Source organism: Seriola lalandi, unplaced genomic scaffold (assembly GCF_002814215.2).
Source record: "Seriola lalandi dorsalis isolate HSWRI2012SDOR001 ecotype SW California unplaced genomic scaffold, Sedor1 jcf7180002053898, whole genome shotgun sequence".
NCBI classification, from domain to species: Eukaryota; Metazoa; Chordata; class Actinopteri; order Carangiformes; family Carangidae; genus Seriola; species Seriola lalandi.
This window is the reverse complement of record NW_019524451.1, coordinates 559,412-578,185: the sequence shown is the minus strand read 5'-3', so window position 1 is coordinate 578,185 and position 18,774 is coordinate 559,412. Positions and strand designations below refer to the sequence as shown.

Genomic DNA, 18,774 nt, shown 5'->3' with positions numbered 1-18,774 from the left:
GGGGGGGGGTGGCACTGTGTGTCCAGGTCTGGATCCAGTGTTTGAACATGCGGAAAGGGTTCCAGCTAAAACAGGGCATTAAGTTGCTCTTTAGTCTCAAAACACACACACTTGAAACAACTGTGCCGTTTCTAGAGCAGTGTATGAACGGCTGCGATGGCTGAAAACTCAATTATTTCTGCATTTTCCTTTAAATCTATATCAGAACATGGCAGAGTCTGCTATCAAATCCCGACGGAGCCTGATGACGCCCCGTGTGCTTATAAATCAGAGCTGTTGCGAATGAGATGTTGTGGCAGTGTAGCGTACCAGCGGCTGAGTGAGAGCTGCAGTCCTCTTCTTCGTCTGGGAACCGGATCTTAACAGGATGAGTTTTGAAGCGTCACCCGTGGCGGCTCAGCAGTAATTGAATTGAGTTGCATCTAATCTCATTGCCCAGCTCCTTTGGTTCCCTGCCTCTCATTAGGGTTCGGTGCAGAGTGTCACAGGCCTCTCTCTCTCTCTCTCTCTCTCTCTGTCTCTCTCTCTCACTCACAACCCTCTCTCATATCTCGCAGCTGATCCAGGCTAACCAGACAAATCAGAAAAACCATATTGCAAATTTCTCTCGACATACAACTCGGCATTAGCCCCAACTGACTGAGACCCAGCTCTAATACTTGCTCGTATTACACTACTGTATCATTACACTGTGTCATCACTGGCATTACACTAATCCACATCAATCCAAAATCTAATCTACCAATCTGATCAAATAATGACATGGTAATAAATAAGTCACCCTTAACCACACTACAGTACACAAAATAAATAAAGGGAACCACAAGCAACTGAGGTTACCAGCAAACAGCGAGGAGCGAGAAATGAATGGCACCAAGAACATGATCTGAACTCATCTCCGAGGGATCAAAATCTAAAGTGCACACATGAAAAAGAGGCGGTTTTGCTGAGCCAACAGTAAAAATGCGGCTGCTCTCCCCCCTAACTTGCCAATCCTCTGGTAAATGAGGGTCTTTGGCAGGCCGAAACGCCCTGCTGGGTACTGTCCAGGGTCTCAGAGGGCATCAGAAACAACTGAGCTGAAACCACAAAGATAATGGCTTCGACTCATAATTGTGAGGTTTGGCTTGATACCAAGTTTGAACATCTGAAGACAAAGACAGAAAGTGAACTCTACAGATATTAACGTGAAGGGTCAGTTCGACCGAATTACAGAGAGGAATTAACACGCTGTATGTTCAATAAATGCACAGTATATTCTTTACCTCTCTTGGTTATGAAGCCATGCAAAAGATTTTGGCTTTATTCGTCCAGTGTTTTTTTTTTTTTTTTTTTTTTTTTTTAAAACCCGTCTCCCAGATTTCAAAGAAGCCATTCCATTCACCTCCACTGTGCATCGTGGTGGAGGCAGGGATCTCATAGAAGGACATCACAAACAAAAGGCAAGGCAAAAAAAAAAAAAAAATATTAAACATGTTTTCTTTTGTAATTTGGGAAATTCATCCTAGCAACACTGCAATAAGGAATTTATGATCATGACAGTTCCTGAGGTTTGTTTGTACTTTTATGACAGTGAATCATATCCAGTTTAGATGAAGGGTGTAAGAGCAAACTTGAGCACATATTTGTATTTGGTGAATTGTTTATGTTTATCACATGTTATGTATGTTCTGATATCACTGGAGTTCATACAATGTATTCTAGGCTGACTATGCTCAAGTTCTGTTTAGATATGTTACTTTTTCCCTCCGTGCTAGAATACAAGTACACACATTTTTATTATTTATGCAAAAAAGAAGAAAAGCCTTCAAACTTCAATCAAAACAAGATTTTGACTGTGATCTATTGTGTTAACGATGTGGTGATTTTCCGTCCATCCTGGACTTGTAAGTGCACTGGATTGATTCACAAAAAAAGTTGGAATTACTAAAGTTGGATTTACTTACTTTTTAACTAAATACAAGTCACAACCAATAAATCCTGGCAGACTAAGTGGCCTTGGACAAAGTGGGGCTGTCGGTGAAACAAAACTCGAGGGCGGCCTTCATCGTGAGGACGCTACACACTGCATGTCTATTTAAAATTCTCAAGCTGTCAAAAATCTCACTCTTCATTAACGACATCTCTATGTATGTACAAAGTCATACATATTCCCAGAGATGATTTGTCTTTTGAGGAAGCCAAAATAAATACTTACAGTATTTAGGGCCTGGTGAGTGTTTGCCTCTGGGCTAAGTATGCTCACAGGGCTCTGAGGATCCCTCCAGTGTTTGTGCAGTGGAGATCAAAATCTTGGGCTGGGAGAGAGAGAAGGCTTTATATTTCCTCTCATTAGTCATCTGGCATAGGCCCACAATTAGTATAAAATAGGCTGTGGTTTGCTTGTGTTATATGACCTGTACTCTTGATTCCTCCAGCAAATGATATAAAGTAACATCAAAGCAGGAAAAGTCAAATCAATGTCTGATGCTAGTCTGTGGAGGGAATCTGTTAGCAGCTGCAGACACAATGTAATTGAGGTGCCTTTGAAAGAGGTTTTAAACACCTGACAATTAATCGAGGAAATAATACACTAGAAACAGACACTTGTGCAATTTAGAGGAAGAAAACTGTTAAAACCGATGTGAAATCGGCTAGAGCTACAGAATGAGCTCCTCCACTTCTCCCTGCCCACGAGGAAAGTGGCAGCTTTAGACGTTTACCCCGATGGTGGAAACGTAGCATTCACCGTGAAGCCAGTGCCAAAGCAGCCCAAAAGTGTGTAGCCAAGGCTTTGATGTGGGGTTTACAGTAGGCCTTTAACCAAAACAGTCTCACTGCCAAGTGTTGTCCTAATCAAAAAGGCAGCGCATGTCAAATCAAACAGAAGCAGCATGCTGTCTATATCTTTAGAAGTGCATACATGCAGGAGGGAGGAGAGCGACGCTTTTCCACTGTGAAAATCCACCCACAGACTTTTCAGAGCTTCTGCATCTCTTCCTGCCTGTCTTTGTTCTCTTGTCGCTCACACTCACTACATACTGTGACATACCAGCACATATACATGGATTGGCATGTATAGATAAGTGTGTGTGTGTGTGTGTGTGTAGGGACTGATGAAGTCTCTGGGCAGCTTCGGCTAATCAGCTGAAAGAAAACAAAATGAAAAAAAGTCCAAATATTATTCCACTCTTGTGTTTACTCTTGAGGATGACATATACACATTTTATGTGTTGTTTCGAGCAAACAAATCAAATTGGCCTTGTGACATAGTGTAACATCGAAGCAATCAGGCTCTACTAAGGCTGCTTGAAGCAAAGGCCAGGGCATTTTGTTGTAATGAAAAAAAAAAAGAAGAAGCTCTCAGCAGTAATTTCATGGCTGCTGAAGCTAGCATTGGGTAGGTGGTAAAATGGCTTTATTCCAGGTTCAGTTAAAATAGGACACTGATAGAGCATAGAGGTTTATTGTGTGCTTATTGTGACAGACGATGGCTCTCATATCGCTTTTTTTTTTTTTTTTTTTTTTAAAAGGCACAGGTGCTTGACATGTTAGTTTCTCAAGGGGTTACTGAATTACAGAGGCTGCCACTGCAGGCTGGACTATCTGTTTATTGGGATGTCACTGTGGCAGTGATACCTGTTTATATGCGCAAGGTAAAAAGAGAGAGAGAAAATCCCAGTGATGCATAGCTTCATCCAAATTTCTTTAATATTATTTTTCTTGTGCGTTTTATGGCTTCTCTGATGTGCCCTTTCTTGTCAGCGTGTCCAAGCTGATTTATTCTCCTGATGCATGCATAATTTAGTTGTTATGAAGCCGGCATGAAGGAGAGGACCACTAAAGCACAAGAGGCATATGTGTGTGTTTGTGTGTGTGTGTGTATAAAGTCTCAGCTGGGTGCAGCTGATGTGCCATTATAGTAGCTGTGATGAGACCACAAAGCCCGGCAAACAAGATGCGGTCTATGATATAGACATGGTTGCAGTGGGGAGATGGCATTCACACTTATTATCTCACATTGCGAGCAGAGACTATAAATCAACAATTGTGGGTGACAATATTGCACTAGACTAGACATTATTTGTGTGAAATGTGTCAGAATGACATAAAAATTACTTATATAACAAATTGAAACAGGAAAAGCAAAAAAAATAGCAGCTGATGATTTGTAGTAGCACTTGGGAAAGACAGTGCTTTGGTTTACCGTGGTGGTTAAAATGCAAACTACACAGCCACTGCACATGAAAACATGTCACCACACGTCCTTAATGACTGGTGATGCTGAAGCAAAAAGCAATAGCCATCTCAAGTCTGTGTGCAATAACTGGAGTATGAACTATCCGTAATGCATTTGGCAGTGTATCACTCCATGTGATTTGTTTTGTTGTTTATAACAGTTAGAGCGAGGCCAAACCACCACAATCAAATTAAAGGACGGACCTGATTTTGGTTTGCCATCAAAGGCATCCACAAGAAGCAGCAGGAGGCATTTATTGTTTGACTCTTTTAGGGAACAAAGGCAACTGTCTCTGGGTAGCCAATTAGAGGGATTGCTGAAGAATGGGGAGCAAGGTTCGCTTTAGTTGCAGTGTATCTGACGCTGCCTGATTGCCCCCCCCCCACCCCACTCCAAACCACACCACCCCCACCTCCTCATAAATGTCTCTCTATCTACAGTAGCTTGGCAGAATTAAATGAGATGAGGCTAACTATGCAGGGTCATCCAATTCTCCCATTCACAAGCCTCTTGGCCATGTTGGCACATCACTCTGCCAATTGTGCCAGACTGCAGTTATCTTGTCTGCCTGTTTAACAGCTGATCAACAGTGTCTGTGGTGAGTTATGAGGGTTTAATACAAAGCCAAGTAGTCTTTGATTAATGCAGCCTTCAATCTGATGCTTGCAAATCATTTCATTACCCAACCACTGGCATTAGCAGCCCCGCCAGATGCATTCACGAGTTCAGAGTTCTCCTCCACTCACCTCCACATAATTACTAACTAACTAACTAACTAACTACTTATATATCAAGTACATGTCCAAAAATACACATGATGCATATCTTTCACAATTTCCTGTATGCTTATATTTAAAGGAAGCTTTAATCTGGTCTGCACTCTGCTCATTAAATAAAAAGACTGTGTCTACATGTAACATGCTATTTAGCATAAAAATTACAACCGTCTTGACTCAGACCAGAAGCATATAATCAGTGGCTGAACTGAAATAGTTTAGCCAATAGATTGAAACTGAAATAAGAAGCTTGGGATGCCAGTTTGACCCCTTCAACCACTTGTAAAATGAAGATTAACTAAAATGAAAGACTGACTGTAAAGACCCCTTCTGTCTAACACCTGATAAATAAAAAGAGAAATTGAACACACTTGAATGAGTCAGTTAGGACAGTGTTGAGTGATTCACAGTAGCTGCACATTAGCCTGTCAAAACAGTAATGAACTCTATGTATGTCTATTGTTCCGAACGTGCCGAGAAGCTCCAATCAGTTCTACTGTGTGAGACGCAGCTTACACTGATATTACATGTGACTGGAGTTCTGTACATCGCACAAGCAGCATGTCAGCAATGTGCGCATGTCGTCCGTCAGTGTCAGGGTGGTTCCACTCAGTCATTTTTGTCACATGCAGTTAAGATCTTCTGACTGAGCCAACAGCACCTAAATACACGATATAGGATCTTAATTTCTTTTTTGTTTTAAAGCCACTAAGTGGTTTTGTTGTTGTTGCAAACTATAGATTACAACACAGTGGCTGACCACAAGCTGGCAAGTCATTTGTCTGCCTAAAGAATGTAATGTGTCTGGTTATAATTAGCCTATTAAAATGGCTAAAGAGTGTACTTTAGTTATTTAAATGGAAGGTTAATTTAAGATAATTTTATGCACTTCATGGTTTCAGTTGTTTTGGAGCACATTTCAAACAGAAAAACTGCAAATAATGAAGATATTGTATATATTCATTTGTTCTATCATTGCTTTCATTATGGGAAATCAAAATTGGCCTGTTTGATTTAGGGTTTAGGTTCAGACTGTTGTCTGGGAGATAGCTGCCTGAGTGATAATGAATATGCAAGTAGTAAGTTTTTTTTCTTTAGAAAGTAAATATATTTCTCTGGGGGACAGCTTTGGTGTAGTTCAACTTATTCACAGCAGGAGTGCAAGGGCTTGAGTGTAAGATTTTCTATTTTTTTTCTGTTGTAAATATATATTTCTACTATAATATACATTTCGTTTTAATTCAATATTGACATTTTAAGACCTTTAACAATAACTGTGCTTGCAAACACTGTGGAGACCATATAGTAGGTCACAATTTGCACATATTTGCATGTTTTATAATAAGCCATTCCCACTGTGGTCAAAAATACTCCAACAACCTCGACTGATCAATACTGTACCTTATTGTTCCAGATAAGTTTGCTGAGTAGATTCAGCTGCAGCTGAGGTCACTGAAAATATTGACAGAGTGAATAAAAGAAGTGCCCTGGAGGTATTTTTGGACTGAATGTCGGACTACAGCTTCTACCTGGCAGTTTTTTGTTCAAAGCACATTTGACTTCCTGGTGAAATAATGACGGTTTTAATATCGAACTCTACTTCAACTGTAGTTTCAACTGTCAGCAGTTAAATGATAAAAGCAAATAGCTGTGTGCTCTCTGTGCAGCAGCTACGTGTTGGATCGTTTTCCTCCTAACTGTATCACATTCAGGATATTGATCGGCGGAGGAAATGATGGAAGGAGACGACAGGAGGCCCAGCATTGTTCTTAATATGTCATCAACGCCTCGGTGTGGCGATGGATATTGTGTGACAGGCTAAAATCCTGTGTCTCACAGAACCATCATAGATTTAAAGAGGAGCAGCTCCAGGCCTTACCACAAAATATCGCTTGTTACTGCTCTCTGCAGATTGGTATTCACGAAATGTCACTGGAAAATAGTTCTTTTACGGCATCAGAAGAGTCAATCAGTTATATTTACGTCTTCATTCAGGTTTTATTTTTTCGTGATGATGCTCAGTTCAAGGTGAAATGTTTGTTTTTTTTCCTCAAAACTAACAAAATCAAAGTAATGCAGAGAGGCAAGGGAGCGACGTAAACACTGAAGGCGCATAGCAAGACAGCCATGATGAGGGAAGGATAGACATACAATTCACCCTTTGCTAAACCCTTCCCCCAAACAGTGATTGTGACAAGGCACAGTGGACCTGTCAAGCTTTGAATTTAAAGCCATACTTTGCATTTAAAGTGTTTGGATAGAGGTGTCCTTTATAACCTTTCCAAAGCCAGAAACACAAGAGCAAACATGGAACAAATGGATTACCTGCTCTATCATGAACTGCAATTATTAGCCTGTCTGGCTAAGTAGCTTGCTAGCTGCAGTAGTAACCAAGCATTAGGACTTATGTTGGTCTATATACACACAGACTAGTTATAACTAGTTAAAAATAACCCATCAACAACTAGTGTTCACCCTCGTACAACTGGATGCTATCATGTTTTATCAATCAGTGGTGGCCAGCGTACTTTTTCATGCTGCAGTCTGCTGGGGCAGCAGTATGTCCGACATGAACACAAGGAGACTGGACAAGCTGGGAAAAAAGGCTGGGTCTGTGCTTGGCAGGAGTCTGGACTCACTCAGGACTGTTGTGGAGAGATGCATGCAATGTAACATGCAGGCCATCTTGGACAATACCAGCCCTCCTCTCCACAACATTCTGACAGAGAAGCATCTACAGCTGTAGCAAACATCTCATCTCACTGCGCTGCAGAACAGAGAGGTTCAGGAGATCCTTTGTTCCCACTGCCATTAGGCTATACAAAAAGCTCAGCCAAAGGAAGTGGACTAATGTAATTATTATTGTTTATTTATTATTAACTGTTTTTATTATTATCAACAATGAGTTAATGGACAAATTAATTTCCCCTAGGGGATTAATAAAGTATCTATCTATCTATCTATCTATCTATCTATCTATCTATCTATCTATCTATCTATCTATCTATCAGAGTTTAGGCTAATATTAGCAGGTCTATCAGGGGGCGGGGCCAAAATACATAAGGTATGCACTGTTTGCAGTGTACTACTACAGGACAGCTCTTCTAACACAGCACTGACTCAAATTGGTTTTCAGTTTCAAACAGACCTGTTTTTGGAGCACTTGGGGTTTTGTTTTGCAATTCATTTTTTTCGTGACCACCTCAGATTCAGATTCATTTGCTGCATTTAAGAAAAGAATGGTTGTGACTGCTGCAATACTTCAGTCACAGTGAGCTGAAAAGTGGACTCTCAGGGAGAACGGCCATGAGAGAAACCTAAAAGCATATAGAAAAAGGTATAGAGGGTGTGAGAAAGAGAGAGAGTGACTCATAAATCAAGTAGAGGTGAGATTGCTGAATCAGGGTTGATTGTGCCTGGGAGAGACAATAAAGCCTGTAATCATCTGTCTCTGCTGCACAGACCTGGCAATTATCTGCCCATACCTGACCGCCAGAACAGAAAGGGCAAGATCCATCTACCTTCAGCCTATACACACCCTATTTTTTTAAGCGGCGAAATTCGGCTGCTGATGCAAACTGAAAAAAAGAATATTCACTTAGAGAGGTGCGAATTGGAGGAAACGGAGGATATGGTTGAAGGAGTGTTGCAGGGCTTGTCAGTTTTTCCTGGTTATCCATACTGTATGCAAGGTTTGGGGTGACTCAAAAGAAAGAGTGGTGATATCTGTTTGGATCTTTCATCTCTCACTACCCACACATGTATTAACGCACGCACAGACACACACACACACACACACACACCTCAAGTAGCCTGCCAATATATTACCTCAGATAAAAGAAGAGTAGCCACTCATTTTTCTGGTATAACACTGCCTACGGAGACTCCATTTGCGGTTCCTTCATCATAACGTCTGCTTTCAAACAGCTGTCTGAAATTGGCATTTAGGGCACAAATTTACCTCCATTTCCATCCAATACATTGGAGCCTGAAGCATATGGACCATCACTCTCCGACTGAAAGCACTGCACTATGGCCTAAAAGCATTTTTTGCCAGTCCAATAACAGAGCCAAATGAATAGTGTGGTTGTAATTAATCTTTTCTATTGACTGGATAAAACCTCGTGGTGGGACTCAGCTAGTGAATGCTTTTTTTCCCCCGTAGCGCTGTTTTCCCTCCCTAATAGGAGAGTTTGGAGTATAATTGCGAAGTAACCTCGGGTATTGTGGATGATCAATGCTTTTATCAAACAACAAATTAAAAGGCAAAAAGGCACACAAGAAAATAATATGTTGCAACAGGTGCTTTGCATTGCCTGAGCAGTGAGTCATTTCTCATCGGGTATATTTGTTTATTCACTGCGCATTTACTGCAAAATCGGAAATCCGTCACAGCCACCTGTGTGCATGCAGGGTTGTATGTTAAATATTTTAGATTTTTCTGACTTGCTTTTGAGGTGAGCGTTTATATTAAAAGGTCAGAGATCCCTTTTCTCAGCTGATCAGTTCTGCTTTTTAGACAATGCTAACACATGAAAATCACAGCAGAGCAGTGAAACAGTGTATTGCCGAGACAATGCTCTTTCATTGATCTTCAGTTAGGTGATCCAGAGCATCACCAAGACTGAACAAAGAGATCAGTGAATCCCAGCCAGAGGCACTTGCACCCCAGGGGATACTTCTGCAACCGCAAAGAGGTAAGTGACTGTGAAGCAGGCTAGCTCAGCTAATTTGAAAAAAAAAAAAAAAAAAAAAAAAAAAAAACAGAAATTATGATATATAGATAATATATATTTATAATATTTGCTAACAGGAGGAAAATAAGAATCCGAAAGGAATTGTAAATCGATGTGATGTTAATTTTCAGCTTAAGTTTCTGTCCCAAAAACCGGTCAGTTGCGAAACATTGAGAAAGTTAGCAAGCAAACAGAGAAGTCCAAGTAGTGATAGTAATGGATAAAATGTAGTTAGTTAAAAGCAGTGGATAGTGACTTCAAATCATACGTACTGTTATAAGTTAGTAATAAATAGGTACTTAGTAACTGAAGTAATTTGGACCAGTTGAAATAATGAGCTAATGATTAAACAGTTGAAATAGTTGTTTGAATGTAAACAGTTATAACATTTAGATAAAAGTAATCGATTGAAATAGCTAAAAGTAATGTATATACAGTTGAAATGGTTAGACTGACAATTATATTGTTCATTTTGGAAAGGACCATATGCGACAGGTGCTATTAATGACGGGCTACTGGAGCTCATCAGACGAGGGCTGTGGCAGTATGACGGGCAGGTTTAGAACCACTAAATAAATAAATAACTCAAAATAATACAGACAAGCAAGTTGTCTGTCAATTTTTCATTTGCTTCAGAGCCAGAGGATGGAAAAAAAAAAAAAAAAAAAAAAAACACCCTTAAAGACTATTTTCCCTTGTCACTCCTCTTGGTTTAGCCAGCAGTCAGTGTCCATATTGCCAGGGGAGCTGCACTACCTGATAAGCGGAGGTAGAGGCTCTCTGACACATCTGTCTGCTTGATGAGCCAAGTGTCAAAGCCCCCCAAAGTGCTGGATGGAGTGCATCAATAAACGACTTTAATCCCCTCCTGGGGCCAATGTCCTCCCACTAATAAGGGATCGTCTTATACCACTGGCAGTAAGCAGAGAGGTAAAAGTGGCTTGGCATGGGCCTCAGCACGAGGATGTACAGTACAGAGGGAATTGTCTGTACACAGGTAACAGGCTGTAAATCACACGCACCTGCTGTTGCCTTAATTGCTCTGGACTGAATTGGTGTTTTGCTTCCTCCTCCCTCTCACTTTCCCTCCCACTTTTGCCCTCTGTCACTGTTTTTACTCTTTAAAGTTTGTCTGTTTGTCATCACTCTCTCTCTCTCTCTGCAACACCTCCTCTCTTTTTGTATTGCAGGCTCTTTTCCCCACCTCCACAATGTATCCAACTTTGCCCCAGACCGTCTCACTTGCCAGACAGAAGAGGAAAAGCAGAGGCATGGGGACCGGTAGCTGGGCAGTATTGGTTGTTCTGAAGGACGTGTGGGTTGCTAGCATCCCCAGGGAAGATCTGATGAGTGTTCTAGTCAGAGTGACCCTAATTAACCACATATTATCTGCAGGCTGTGTGGAGGATTAAGGCCCTCAGCTCTGGACCCTTCAGGCCTGGAGACCCAAAGACAGAGGACTCTGCACTGAAGCACACTTCATATTCTGCCTCAAAGCATAACAGAGAGAGGAGGGGGAGTGAGGCTGGATCATAAAAAGAACCAAACACAGAGCAGAGAGCACACTGCAGAGAAGACAGGTTGCTTGAAGCATATCTGCAGGTCAGGACCTTTCTATAATGAGCAAATAAACATAACAAAACCCAAGCTGCTGTGTACAGTGTGGGAGGAATATGTAGCCATCCTTTTTGGCACCCTCACAAACAAGAAGACATATCGTCTCTTTGTCTGTCACATGTTCCAACACATCCTTCCCCCTCTGCCCAGGTGTTGTTTGAGCAAATTGAGCTTTCAGTAGGAGGAGGGGACCGTTATTCTATTGAGAGATAATGAGCTCATTTTCTCGTTTGACATTAGAAATCCCAGAAATGAACGCTCCGCCATGTTGACAGGTCGTCATACGCACGGCGCGCTGCTACATTAAACCAGCGTTTATTGTCAACTAGGCAATACAATCTGCAAACCACAAACACACACACACACACACACACACACACACAAAAAAAACAACCCTTATAGATGCAACACAATGATCAGCCCCCACAGGCAGGCAGAGACTGTGGCTTCTGTAGAAAACATTTTAGTAGCAGCTGTGACATACCTCATTTCAGATGAAAGATGTGCAAATATCAACAACATGATTAAACACAAGATTAACTGATACCAACCGGCCAACTGTTAGAAGAACCCAAAGGTTATAGCTCATAAGATGTGCTGTTTCTTTAAGTGTCATGTGTTATCACAAGCATTACGAACTGCTAGTGAATATATTTCACATTTACATATCACCATACCACTGTATAAAATAGTGCAGTGTAAACAGTTTTACAGGGCTTTCATAAAGTATTACAGGGTAAATCTATCCGTTGCTAACCCCGGTGCACAGCTGCTATTCTGAGTCACTGAAACATTTCCTGCGGTTCCAGGCTGTAATTCAGGCTTCAAGACCTGCGCCGTCACCTACCTCGGTCAGTGTCGTAGAGGTAGACGAACTTCTGCCACTTGTAGTGAGAGAGCAGGCTGAGGACAGCACCCCGGAGGGCGGGGCGCATCTGGATGACAAACTGCACCTCATTATCGGTGGGGTAACTGGGTGTGACGAAGGAGGTGTGCAGAGCGCCGCAGAACGAGGTCAAGGTGTTCATGGACTTCTTGTCGTAGAATCCGAAGATGGCGTACACCCCGCGGGAGAACTGGGAGCAAACTGCAGGGACAGCAGAGGGCAAGAGGACACGAGCGTTAAGATATTAGTCAGCAAAAAAAAATGTCTATGCACATTCACAAATGTGAGCCTCATCCCTTTAGGCAGCAACAGATCGATTGAGTCGTTTGACCCAAAACTAACAGCAAATTAAGGGTCGACTCTAAATGACCCCCAATGCAACTGATTGAAGCATTATGCATATCATGGGAAATCAAATAATAAAAATACACTAACTATACACAAAATACACAAATACAATAACTATATGTAAAAATCCTGATGTGTTCTGTATAATCAGATTTTGTTTTCTTACTCTTTGATCAGAACTGACAATTTAGGCGATGTACAGCTACTAGTCTGAGACCTTTTACATTTGAGAGCTTGTTATATATATATACACAGACAAAAAGTAACATTTTTATAGATCAGACCAGAACTTCAAACTTGGATTAAAGCAAAAATGCAAAAGAAATTGCAAAAATGCTTCTTTATAGAAGGGAAGTGCTGCTTTTCTTTGTCTTTTGGGACAATAGACTGTCAGGCTGAGGACAGCGCAAGGACAAAATGAGCATAATGATAATGTCATCTTGGGCTTTAGGAGATTGCGACGGGCGTTTTTCACTGTTTTCTGACATTTTACAGACCAAATTAGTCAGTTCAGGGGCATTCCACAGATTTTACACTTCAACTTCAGTCATTAGGGCTACTACTCAGACTGTGTGATGGCCTCTAGGGCTCGAGAGAGAGATTTCCATCGTCTGAAAAAATAACCCTAATGATGTCATCAGGGTTATCTCAGCTACAACCCCCTTCGAATGAGTAATCAATCATGGAAATAATTGCTAGTTGCAGCCCTAAAGCCCGATACCCATCCCGAGTGGTCACAACATAGAAATTTATACTTGATATTAATGTTCAGTCTCAGATACGTTATTTGGATAACATATCTGAAGAAAGATGCATCTTACATAAAATACACAATGGTGAAAAAGCAGCATGCACTGCATCAGAATGTGAACTGGCAATAGTCTGGCTCACATTGTGACAGGATGTCAGCAGGAATCCCGTAGGTGTAAATGCAAGCGGTGCAGTGTGTTTATGTGTGTTTGCGATGGAAGGAAAGTGGCAGCCAAAGGACAAAAACATCAAGCCGTTCACCAAAGGTCTCCAGCTCCTACCAGGAGCTCCCACCAGTTATCGCTCTGTTCCCTCATACACAGTGAAGGAGTCACTGCAGCATTCACAGCAGCTGCGAGAGCCACTGCTGCCTGCCGCCGCTTCTGTTACCTCCCACGATAGAGCTGAAAAAGACAGCTCTCTCTGCCTCAAGTGAAAAGGGAACACAGCTTCACTGTCAATGACCTCAGGTATACCCACAATGTCTTTGTTGGCGAAACAATGTCAGCTACCGCTACACACAGCTATACAGCTATACACAGGCTTAGTGTTGCATTTAGAACTGGTTTTAAGGTTCTTCTCCTTGTATACAAAAAGTTTTATGAGTGAGCACCGAGCTACCTTGCTAACTCCCCAATTAATTACAAAAACTATTGAATGTTCCCAGCAACACCCATAGGAAAACTGGGGATGTAGCTTTTGTCAATTATGGCCCAAAGGTATGTAACTCACTACCTATAGATATCAGAGAAGCCAGCTCACTAAGTATTTTTCAAAGAAAGATAAAAAACTTATCTCTTCACTTTAGACTTTAACTATAGCTCTGAAATTCTGCACTTTGCTCTGCACTTATACACTGCAGCACTTCGTTTAAATACTGTTATAAATATTGATGTGGGTGGTTGGTTAGGAAATTTGCAAGACTGTGGTCGTGTTAGTGTATGTTACCCCCCACAGCACCACCAAAGAGGGTGCTCTTCTGGTATTCTGGGGCAGCTGAAAGAGGCTGACTCCGGTGTAATCAAAACCTGTGGTGCATTTATGTCCGTCAGGAAAAGAGATTCTTTAGCACTGTTTGCCTCACAGCCGAGGTGCCATCTAATAGAAGAGTGTACAGAGAAAAGTTTTTTGTTTAAAAAAAAAGTTTCCAATTTTATTATTATTACATGTCATTTCATGTGAAGCTCTTAGTGCATGTAATTTTTTTGTTGTAGAGCACTTCAGCATTTCTGTATGAGAAGTTCAATACAAATACAAAAATGATTACTATCATTATTATCATTATTACTGTTATTATATACATATATACTATATACATTATATCTTAATATATCAAATTATGAAATTTGATCTGTTCAGAAACAGGGCAGAATGTAAATGAAAAGGCAAAAACATGCCTTAAGGTGTATACACACACACACACACACACACACAGACATAGTGTGTACATATGACAGTGTCAAAAACAAACATCTTATACGACAAGCTGTAGAAAAACCAGACACTGTTCAGTGAAACTGCTACCTGAGATGAGCAAAGGTAAAAGAAAATAAACAGTCACTAAACACTGTAACAAATCTATAACAACTACTTCGGGGGAGTGAACTTGTCAGTGATACAAACAGTTTTGTTTTCTTTAATCAGCATGCGCATCAGATGACATTTCTTGAGAGGATCAAAAAAAACAAAAGAATGTTTCCGTTTGCTTGTGTATTCATCACACACTCTAGTGGGACATCATAAATTGTGAGACAGGAGCGACTTCCATTCAGTCAGGAGCCATTAATGTGTAAACTAATATTCAGAGCTACAGGTGTGTTTTGCTTTTATTACCATATCATGAATGGCTGTTCACTTATTCCAACTGACTCTCGAGTGTTCCCGCTGAGTAATCAAGCATTCTCAACATCCGTAAACACTGTGAATATTCCTGTACAATGGGTTTGGACATTGACGAAGGCTCTATCCGGTCTTACGCAATGTCAATGTTAAATATCTGCTTCTGATTGGCTGATGGATATCCATTCAAGCTGTATGCTGGGATATATCAGACATAGCGTGAGCTCAATTCATCACCAACATGACAGTTTGTACTTTGTGCCTCCATCCTAATCAAGCACAAGATGCGCACACACACAGATGCGCACACACACACACACACACACGCAATAAACATTTTCTCTCTCTCTCTCTCCCTTTCTGCCAGTGACGGTGTTACAGTATGTGCGAACCTTTCTGATGCTCAGAGGATGACATGACATAGGCTATTAAGCACAATTGCCGTGTGAATGAGAGATCTAGTCACTGCTGGGATTTTCCTCCTCCTTTTTAATTCTATTTCCTCCCTATCTGTCCTGGTACAGACACCTCTCCCAAGGTATAAGCATCCATTGTCAGCAACACACATACACACACACGCACAGATGCAGGCATACAAGCACGTACATACACACACACACACACACACACACACACACACACACACACACACACACACACACACACAACACAGCTTCTTGATAAGTGAATCAACAGATGGACAGCAGTATTGTGGGTAAGTGCTGCAGGGTGAATGGTGCAATCTCCCTCACTGAATGGGAGCCAGTAGGAGTTCCAGACCTCGTCGAGGCCCAGTTTTCTCTGCACTCTCTCTTAATTTGGGCCAGTACTGACACAGAACCTATCCTAGGGGACCAGATCTGGCAGCCTCTTTCTCTCTGCTCAGCTGTCCTCTGCTTATTAGGTTGAGCTTTGAGCAAGCCCGTGCTTCAATAACAGATATGTCCACAATACACACACACGCACGCACGCACACACACCCTCTCTCCCTATACCCTTTTCTTTTAGGCCCTCATCTTGCCCCCGTTAGTGATACAATGTCTTTGTGTTTCCTCCTCCTCAGGGTCGCCACCTTATAGTGGCGGAAAGGTTTGCGTGCTGCAGGGATCCCATGAGCGACGCCGTCGAGAACGACCTGAGCTGCATACACAATGGTTCTCCCGTGGCGGTGAGGATGTTCTAGACAAAGAATGACCTGTTCTGTTTTTTTTTTTTTTTTTTGGGGGGGGGGGGGGGGGGGGGGGCATGCGCCAGCCAGTCTCACTGCACCAGATCTGCCAGCCTCCCTGCAGCTCTGCGCCTCAGACACAACTCGTGCTCAACTCTGTTCGCCTCAAGAGCTGCAAACTCCTTTCTTTTGCGATTCAACACCTTTCGCCAGAGTCTGCCCTCATGAGCGTCACTTGTGACAGGTTATATATGGCTTTATTGCGCTGCCCTCCACAGTCAAATGCAGGCATTGCCATAAACAGAGGCGACTACAGGTAGTGTAACACAACATACAATTAACGGTAGCAGTGTTATTGATTTTCAAATGGAGTGCCGTAAGCTGTGCTGTGCAGAAACCTCTCACCCATTTCCATGGTCAGAGGCTAACAAGCCGCACCACATGTGGAGACGTCATACGTTCTGAAGGAGTTTATACACTGTGTGCTGGGGTTGATAGTAGATCAGGTGGAGCTACATTAGCTGTGTGGTTAATCGTACTTGATTAAGCGAACGTGTCGCCGCATCAGTACAAATTACCCTTCCTCTGGCTGCCAGCTTCAACCGTCTATAACCAACTACAACTAAACTGCTGTTAAGGAAATAACAGAAATCAATTTGCCGTTTCACACAGTGAGGGGAGAAAAACAAAGAAGCGTGCACGGCTCTTATCACCAACAGCCGGGATCATCTGTGAGGAATGAGCACGTGGTTTTTTTTTTTTTTTCTCTCCAAATTTCATCTTTAATTTGCATATTTTTGTATAACATTATAGCTTTCTAATTAATCTACATTTCTGTTAGAAGCTGCACCAGTTTGCTACCTCGCTAATTTGCCGTGCATGTAAATTTCTTAACCTTTCAAATTTTTTAATAAATTCTAATTCTTTCAGTCAAAGGTGAATAACAAGGCAGCGGAGCAAATGAGCAAGAGCATACACACTGACAAGTTTATTAATAGGAAATAGCAAACAAACAACAAAAAAAGCAATCAGCACAAACATATTGACAAAGCCCAACTGAGGAATTTCAAGTTTTAAAGTCGATCGGACCGATAACTTCCACTCAAAGCCGACAGTGCGTCTGAAAAGTTCCACATAGGAAAAGTTCTGGATTAAGAGTCACACTCCTTATATGTATGTATTCCCTCACTCACTTTCTCCCAGAGATGTCTCTCCATGCAGTACTGATCCCTTCCTACTTCAACGCCTCACCGTCTCTCTCCACTCTCCTCTCCTCCCTCCTCACCACTCTATTTGACCTCTCCTTTTGTTGCCTGTGTTTTGCCTCAGCCATCTGGTCATCCCCCAAAGCATACATCCTCTTCAAGCGTGGCAGTATCTCTCTCCACCTGAGTGCTCCTCTCTCTTTCGCCTCTCACATTGTTTCCCCCATAATATCGCCCCGCTCCATCAGTGGAGCAGAGAGTGGTGTTGGACTTCAGTTAAAAAAATAAATAAATAAAAAGTATACAGTGCTGTAGGGTCAGGGGAGGAGCTGCTGTGGAGAAAAGCCCCGGCCGCGGCTTCATCCCTCTCAGTAATTAAATAAAAATCAAATAAATGTTGTGCTGTAGGTGGAAATGAGGCGACCGAACCTGTCTCCAACTCTGAGGAAATAACACATCAGTTAATATAATTCAATGAGTCTGTGAGTGTCACCTTGAATTTTTGTAATGCTAATTTACTCACAAGTCCTCAAACAACCATGTGCATGTACACAGAGTCATTAGAGGAGCTTGCATGACGCCTGAGTGGTAAACAACACAAAGATAATTCTTTCTCATCAGCTCTTTCTCTTTTCCTTCTTTTTTTTCTTCCTCTGCAGCTAACCGTGCCTGTGCCTCCTCCTCCTCCTTCTCCCTCTTCTCCTCTTTTTCCTCCTCCCCCTCCCTGCTGCAGGGAACCATGCATCCCATCTCCAGTTCACTGGTCAAACACACACAGTGTGCCGCCCTCATTCCCTTCTATAATCAGGACACTCGGCAGTGCTACAGGGATGTTACATTTCTGATGCATCACTTGAGATGGCTGGCCTGGAATGCTAGTTCAGTGGGATATGTGTTATCCTGCAGGCAAGCTAGGCTAATTCATTAAAAAAAAAAAAAAGGAAAGAAACCTTTTCATGCACTCAAAGTATGTGGATTTCCATGCTCTTTCGCGGCCCGTGAGCCAGAGCCTTGCACAGCCTTGGGAAGGGGGCCGGGAACAGTAAATGTCAACGATGATTGTATCTCTTTAGCTGTTTTCCTCGTCGTCTTTCAACAAAACCCACACTCGCATTCTCTCTTTGGCTCCGTTGTTTCTCCTCACATGTCCTCCTTTTCCGGCCTGTGTCTCGGTCTCGGTCTCCCTCTGGTCCCCGTAGCTCCTCTTGCTGGTACCCACCCACCCCCACC

General features: G+C 42.0%; 1 protein-coding gene across 2 annotated transcripts in view; it reads right to left on the bottom strand.

Annotated features, from left to right (window-relative positions):
* gria3b (glutamate receptor, ionotropic, AMPA 3b) overlaps positions 1 to 18,774 on the bottom strand; it is an 80,156-nt gene that overhangs the window by 42,332 nt on the left and 19,050 nt on the right. For both annotated transcript variants that reach the window (XM_023402187.2, XM_023402186.2), the window contains exon 3: positions 12,196 to 12,435. In XM_023402187.2, coding sequence (XP_023257955.1) covers positions 12,196 to 12,435 — 240 coding nt within the window. The remainder of the gene's footprint in view (positions 1 to 12,195; positions 12,436 to 18,774) is intronic.